Raw genomic sequence first — 7633 nt, forward strand, 5'->3', positions numbered from 1 at the left:
ATCAGCTGTCCTTGTCTAGAGGGATTTGCCAGAATCCAGAGGAGGCGTCAACCGTCGAAAAATACTTTGCCCCACTCAAACGTGGGACAACGTCTTCTAACGTTGCCATTGGAAAGTGCTCCCTGAGCAGAGCTTGGTTGAGGTACGCAGGATCCAGGCAAATTCGAACCTTTTCCTTCTTTGCTACGACGACCATGTTACTGGTCCATTCTGTAGGCTCAGTGACCTTGCATATCACGCCGTCTGCTTCCATACGGTCAAGCGTGTCTTTTACTTTGTCTTTTAATGCAACGGGTATTCTTCGCGCGGGCTTCACAACGCCTTTGACGTTTGGTTTCAGTCTCATGTGGTAGACTATTCCTTTGAGCTTGCCTAGGCCCTTAAAAACGTCCTCATAAGGCCGTGCAGCTTCGTACAATCCAAACTGGTTGTCCTCATGAACGCGGGTGGAGTGCACCATTCTACTCACCAGTCCCAGATGTTCAGATACCGTTCCACTCAATGTTGTAGGAACCTGGCGATCCACAACGAAGAACTCCGTGCTAAGGTCTTTTCCTTGAAATGAGATATGCAGTTGTATTCTGCCTTCAGCTTTTTCACTGTGTCCGAAGAACGTGCTCAGCGGCACGCTGCATTTGGATGCCTTCTTGTCTGTTATTTTCTTGAGCAGGGCTGACGATATCACAGAACAGTTCGCTCCGGTATCCAACCTGCAGGACACGTTTGTTCCCTCGATGGTGACCTTGGCGGACCATATCTCGGTCTCATCAATTCTTTTCGATGATAGCGACTGAAGGAAATAGTCGGCTTTATCTTCATATTCCAGATGTCTTAATTCTTTCTGATGTTGCCTTCTTTGTCTCGGCGGTCGCCCAGGATTCTTCGTTCTTCAGACTGACGAAAAATGATTTTTCTTTCCGCACTTCTTGCAGACTTTCCCTACCGCTGGACATTGGCCCCCTCTGTGCATACTGTAGCCACACTTGGAGCACGGTATCCTTCCACTCCTATTGTCCTGGACGGCGTTCACTTCTGACTTTTCTTCTTTTACTTTCTTGTCGCTTTGAATTTCTTGTAGTTGTTGATGACTGCGTTCCCGCTGCCTGCAGATTTCAACGACCTTCTCGTAAGGTGGGTTTTCATTGATAAGTTTTTGCTGAAGGGCTTTGTCTTGTGTGCCCAAAATAATGCGGCTTCTTAGCATGCGAGTTTCAAGGCTGCCAAATTCACAGGTGGCTGCTAACACCCAAAGCTCTGTTATCCACTCGTCGAAGCGCTCCCCTTCCTTCTGGTTTCTCGAACCGAAAAGGAATTCTTGATAGGTGAGGTTTACTGTGGGCTTGCAATGTGCTTCGAATTTTTCTATCAGCTTTGCGACATCTGTACGTTCCTCTTCACTATCAAAGTGCAGCGTAGTATAGATCTTCCTTCCATCTTCACCGATGATGACCAAGAAAGTTGCTGCCTGTACCTCCTTTGGTTGAGCTTTCAACCCCGTAGCCACAGAAAAAAGTTCAAACTCCCTTCGCCATAACTTCCACGAGTTCCAGAGGTCTTGTGTTGTGTCTAGTGCTTTTGGTGGCGGTAGCAGGCTTGACATGCTGTGCCGTGCCATCGGTTCTTGTGACTCTTGTTCGAGCGCAGTCGGTGCCCCTGATTCTTGCTTATCCGTGGACGTCATTTGGCATCATCTTACTTGATATCCCTCACAGGAGTGGAGTCTTTGGTTCCGTTCTCTGTGGTCTTTTGCTGTTTCGTCGAAGTTTGCACCGCTGCCACCATGTAACAAGTCGAGGTGAATCCAGAACAGCCTTTATTCCGGAGTGAAGTACAACGACTGACAAGAATGAATGTCGCCCAATCTGACATGCGCTTAAGAAGTCGCCTGTGCGGAGCCGGTAAACAAGTGGCGAGGGTAACACGCTGATAACGAGCTAGCTTGTGATACGTGATAGTACAGACTGCTACTATCTTAAGATTACAAGCTTCTTACATGAGGGAGCTATATCCAACCTCTTGGCGCTTCAGTTTGTAGCAGGGATTGCGGTATCCGTCTCAATACCGTCTTCCTACGTGTCCAATATGGGTAAGATCTATGATGTCCCTCTGGACTATGACAACGGAGACCTTGCCTTATACCTGGAGAGAGAAGGCGTCATCTCTGCACGCCGGCAAGTCCGTCATGTTTACCACGAGGACGGTACCGACAGCTACATTCCCCTTCGGAGCGTTATCCTTACGTTTAAGCCCACCCTGAAGCTTCCCGACAAGGTACACTTGGGATTTGGCACACATGACGTTTATGAGTACGTGGATGGCCCAGTCCAATGTTATAACTGTCAGCGTTTCGGCCATCTCGCGCGCAACTGCCGCTGGCCCACACGATGCAAGATCTGCTCAGGCTCGCACACCCTTCAGGATTGTACTGCGCGGCGTGAGCCAAAGTGCTCAAACTGTGGTGGACCACATGCGGCCTCACATTCTCTGTGGCCTCGGAAGAGATCGGCGATCCAGCGCTTCCAGACGGATGTACTCCCCAGCGTAGGCCGACCTGTGGTCAGCAGTAGCAACGATGCCCCGGTGGAAACAGCGCCATGCAAACACCAAACGACTGTTGCGGCAAAGCCCCGTAAGAGAAAGCCTCGCCCAGGTCGTACTCAGCGGTCTCTACACCGCAAACAAGAGCCCATGCTGGAGCTGGATGCCCGGACTCCTCTCCCGTCGTCGTCTCCTTTGCGTGAGTCCTATGCTGCTGTCGCAGAGCTGGCCGCGGTCCCCCAGATGAGTACACATAGGAGTCGAGTGACGCCGGCCCAGCGACAGCAACCAAGTCGAATGGCAACGAGTCGTGATGACTCGGTAGCGGTGCTACTTCCCTTGGTCATAGCGGTTCTAAAGGCACTTTTGGCGGCTTTTCCGGGTGCTGTGGGTCTACCAGAGGTGCAGGCCTTGCTTGCGACCGAAAGGCTGCTAACAGCGAGGCATGGAACATCTGTATAGGCGGGCTACCCTTCTACAATGGAATGCGAGTGGTCTGCGCACGAAGCTACCGGACCTCAAGTTGTTTCTGTCGAAATATCAGACTCCCCTACTGGCCATCAGTGAAGCATATGTGAAGTCGAACTTTCGTCTTAGTGGCTACAATGTTTTTGGTCAACCCGGCGTGTCAGTGTGGAGAACAGTGCTCTGTGTGCGGCATGACTTGACTGCAACGCAGATACACCCGGCGGGGCCACTGCCGCTCGACCTTGTGCATTGCAGAGTTCACCTTGGAAGAACTACATTGTCTGTTCTAAGTATGTATGCTCCGCCGTCCGTCCCGGTGACAATGCATGACTTGCGGTCGGCTCTTGGTGGATTGGGTGCTGCCTCGCTTGTAGTTGGTGACATAAATGCGCACCATCCTATGTGGGGAAGCCGTAAGCGCGATGGCAAGGGGTCTCTGTGGTGCGACGTCATTGAAGATCTTGACCTCTGTGTCTTGAATGATGGGTCTCCAACATTCTTGCGTCGAGACTTCTCGACGGACGCACTAGGCGTTTCGCTCTGTTCCAGGGATCTTTTTCCACATGTCACTTGGAGTACGGATATCGACGGCAGAGGCAGCGATCATCTCCCCATATTCCTCTCGTATTCCAAGTACGCGCCAGGAGTAGGCCACAGGATCGCTCGGTTGACCAATTGGCAGTCCTTTCGCAACCTGAGCAAGAAAGATGTGCAGGCGGGAATGACAGCAGAGGAAATTACTGATCTCATTTTGCGGTGCCTAACGTCGTCCACCACGGCTACTAAGGTCGCTGCTGGTGATGCAGGTACGGATCCAGTAGTGGAGCGTTTGCGTGCTTATAGGAGACGGGCGGAGTGAAAGGCTCGGCGATCTGGCCAACTCACGGATGTTCAGGATGCACGTCGTGCGAACGTAATGGTACAAAAGGCCCTGAAGGCCGTGGATGTACGTAGATGGCGGCAGTTCTATGCGTCTCTGACCCCTTTTACCAGTACTGCGAAGGTAATGCGCGTTGCTCGAAGTCTCCGGGAAGCTCCTCCGGCGAAGAACCCCCTGCGATCTCTGTCTCTCTCGATTTCCAAGCCCGAGAAGGAAGTTGCATACGAATTTTGCAAGACCATAGCAGCGAGCCCCGAGGCAGCGAAATGTTCAGGCTTTCAGGAACATGTTGTGCAGCTGCAGCGCGCTATTAGCAAACCTCCTCCATCATCGGACCCCGACATGGATGCAGACTTCACGATTGCAGAACTCAAGGCGGCCCTGGCGTTTTCTCGGAAAAAGTCGTCACCTGGTCCGGACTTGGTCACCTATGCTGCGCTCCGTAACCTGAATGACACCTGCCTTCTTGTCCTCTTAGAGATCCACAATAAATCATGGAGGGATGGACACGTCCCTGCTCAGTGGAAGGAGGCCCTAGTGGTTCCGATACTGAAACCTGGAAAACACCCCTTGGACCTGGCGTCTTTTCGGCCTGTCAGCCTTACCAGCTGCCTAGGCAAAGTCCTGGAGCGCATGGTGCTGCACAGGCTCGAGTGGTGGCTTGAGAGGAGATGTGTTTTCCCCCAGGAAATGTCAGGCTTCCGTAGGCATCGTAGTTCAATGGATTCGGTGATGGATTTGGTCGCTGCTGTTGAGGAACCGAAAGCCCGGAGGCAAATCGTGATGGCTGTCTTCCTGGACGTCAAGCGGGCGTATGACACCGTAAGTCACCCCGGTGTTCTTCATGCGTTACTCCGGTCGCAAGTGCCTGGGAAAGCGCTTGCATGGCTTTCCGACTTCCTGAGCCAAAGGAAAATTTTTGTCAGAACAGGCGAGGGTGACACAGAGAAGACTGCTGTTCCGCAGGGTGTCCCGCAAGGAAGTGTCCTAAGCCCGTTACTATTTAATATATTCATGGTTGACCTCAAGGAATGTCTACCGAGGAGAGTAAATCTCTCCATATATGCGGACGATATGTGTATCTGGACTGTCGGAAAGTCCCGGCCGGCAATTCAACATCGGTTGCAAAGAGCACTGGATGCCGTCAACAACTTCTTCTTGAACGCGGGGATGGATATCTCCACCGAAACAAGCGCTGTCCTTCCTTTTACTCGAAGAGAGATGCGGAGGTTCCAACTGCGGATTGGTGATTGCCCCCCATACAAGTCCAGTTTCACAGGTTCCTGTGTGTGTCATCCTGGACCGCAACGTGTCGTGGAGAAGGCACATTGACTTCATCATCTCAAAGGCTCAGCGCTGGGGGAATGTGATTCGCCACTTTGCCGGCGTGCGCTGGGGCTGCACTGAGCGGGATCTTTTTGTGCTCCACAAAACTCTGGTTCGCGGCTCCCTGCTATACAGCTTGCCCGTATTGCACGGTATATCAGCCACGTCTGAACACAAGCTTTGGTGTACACTGGCACGCAGCCTGCGGACGTGCCTTGGTGTCCCGCGCGGCGCTGAGACACGGATGGTGATCGCCGACGCAGGGGAAACACCCATCGATGTCCTCCGCCGAAGAGAAACCATCCGACTCTACCTACGGTTGCTCGCTCACCACCGGCGCCATCCCCTGGTTCAAAAGCTACGTAGGCGGAAGAACAGTAAACTCTCGCTATGTGTTACAGCAACATCTGGAAACATCCCTGGCTTCACTGTTGCCCCGACCGCCCCTTCAGTGGCACCATGGACACTGTCGAGCCCATCCCTTTCGACACACTTCCCTGGCCTCCTGGGGCCGAAGAGCCAGATCCCCGTTTCGGTTCTCAAGCAGTCTACTTTGGAAACGATGGATACAAAGTACAGAGGCCGCACGGCTGTGTTCACAGATGGTTCGTCTACGTCGGATGGCTCCTCCGCTGCCTTTGTCATACCGGAGGAGTCACTATCATGTGGGTTCCGCCTGTCACATCGCACTTCGTCGACCTCTGCGGAGCTGTATGCCATCTTGTTATCTCTAAAGTCTGTCTCCAAATACCCTCCCCGCTCCTGGGTGATATACACTGACTCAAAATCAGCCCTGCAATGTGTAGGAACCATGGGCATCCGCGGCTCGTTGGCCCCCATGATAGTCAGTATCCTGACGGCGCTCAAGGTTCTCGGCGAACAGGGACACCGGGTGACCCTACAGTGGGTCCCCGGCCACACCGGCATTCAGGGCAACGAAGAGGCAGATTTGGCGGCTGCTGCGGCCCACCGTATCTCCAGAGCCGTGCCCATTATCCTCTCCAACGGAGATAGGCGCTCCTACTTGTCTGCGTTGGTGTCACCCTTGGCCCGCCAGCAATGGCTCCATGACATCACTCAATGGTAGCTCCTCCATGCAGTGGACCCGTCATTATCATTTAGGATGCCAGGTGGCTTCCCTCGCAGCATTACGACACTCCTGCGGCGTCTACGACTCAACGTCGCCTTCACCCCTGTGTTCCGTGTTAAGCTGGGTTACAGTAACACGGCGCTGTGCCTAGCTTGTTGTTGTTGTTGTTGTTGTTTATTCAAATTCAAATTCAAAATACAAATGGAAGTAAAAAACAGACACCACAATAGGGGTTCCATAGCATAGCTAGTTAAGAACACCCATTATAAGTGGTGTACTAAGAAACGGCAATTAAGGAACAAAACAGAGGATTCAGGTGCCCTGATATCAACCGAGATACAACGATGTAGAAACAACATAACGTCTCAAGTCTTTAACAAAAAAACTACTATTTTTAAGCTCAGTTGGCAGTTGGTTCCAAATCCTAGGACCAAAAGACGCAATTAATCTCGTACCGTATACATTATTTGGACGAAATAGCGTGTATTGATGCAATGCCACACTTCTATTGTTTCTAGTGCAAACACGGAACATATCATTTTGGAATGGTGTTGCCCTAGTTATAACTGAATGGATTAAAAGAGCGCGTCGTTCACGCACAAGGTCCGGAAGTGGCACAATGTTAAGCTGAGAGAAGAGCCCAGCAGAGTGTGTCCGAAGGTGAGAATAAGTTATTATTCTCAAGACCCGCTTCTGTAACTTGAATAAACAATCAAGGTAGGTCACCCAGGTGTTGCTCCAGGACGTAATACAGTATAGTAAATGGGACTGGAAAAGGGCAAAATATAACTGTCTCAGAATATACAAGGGAAAGCACTGTCTTGCCAAAAACAGCGCATGGCAGGACTTTCTCAATTTTCGAGCCACACTGTCGATTTGTAACCTCCAAGACAAAGTACAATCCAGGATTACACCGAGATAACTTATGTGGTCAGATTGCTCGATCTTCTGACCAGAGATACTCAAACTGATAACATTAGCCGTCAAAGAAGGTTTACAAAACACGACGAATTTAGTTTTTGTCATATTAACCGACAGTCGATTTACACGAAACCACTGGGCTATCCCCTCAGCCTCACAGCACAAAGTACGCTCCACATCACCTGCCATTCTAGCACTGTAAAAGAAACACGTGTCGTCAGCATACATGTAAGTTGACAATTTTGATGAAACACAGGGAAGATCATTGACATAAAGAGCAAAGAGCATAGGTCCCAGCACTGAACCTTGTGGAACACCAATGGTTACAGGCAGAGACGAAGAACAGACCCCATTAATCTGCGTGTACATGACTCGACAAGTAAGATAGCTTTCAAAAAACTTTAACGTAA

At 51.1% G+C, this 7633-nt stretch overlaps 1 protein-coding gene across 1 annotated transcript; it reads right to left on the reverse strand.

Moving 5' to 3' along the window:
* Window position 1: 1 nt before the first annotated feature.
* Window positions 2-1681, reverse strand: LOC135384442 (uncharacterized). Its single transcript, XM_064613643.1, has 2 exons — window positions 944-1681; window positions 2-790 (listed from the first exon to the last, which is right to left on the reverse strand). The coding sequence occupies exons 1-2, from the start codon at window positions 1679-1681 to the stop codon at window positions 2-4; spliced, it is 1527 nt and encodes a 508-aa protein (XP_064469713.1).
* Between the last annotated feature and the right edge of the window lie 5952 nt (window positions 1682-7633).

The sequence above is a fragment of the Ornithodoros turicata genome, chromosome 2 (genome assembly GCF_037126465.1).
Source record: "Ornithodoros turicata isolate Travis chromosome 2, ASM3712646v1, whole genome shotgun sequence".
Classification (NCBI taxonomy): domain Eukaryota; kingdom Metazoa; phylum Arthropoda; class Arachnida; order Ixodida; family Argasidae; genus Ornithodoros; species Ornithodoros turicata.

Bases quoted from the DNA above. Each gene is read 5' to 3' on its own strand.
- LOC135384442 (XM_064613643.1), bottom strand. From the start codon at position 1,681: ATGACGTCCACGGATAAGCAAGAATCAGGGGCACCGACTGCGCTCGAA. The intron at 791-943 runs GTAGGGAAAGTC...TATTTCCTTCAG, and splicing joins GAGGGGGCCAATGTCCAGCG to TCGCTATCATCGAAAAGAAT.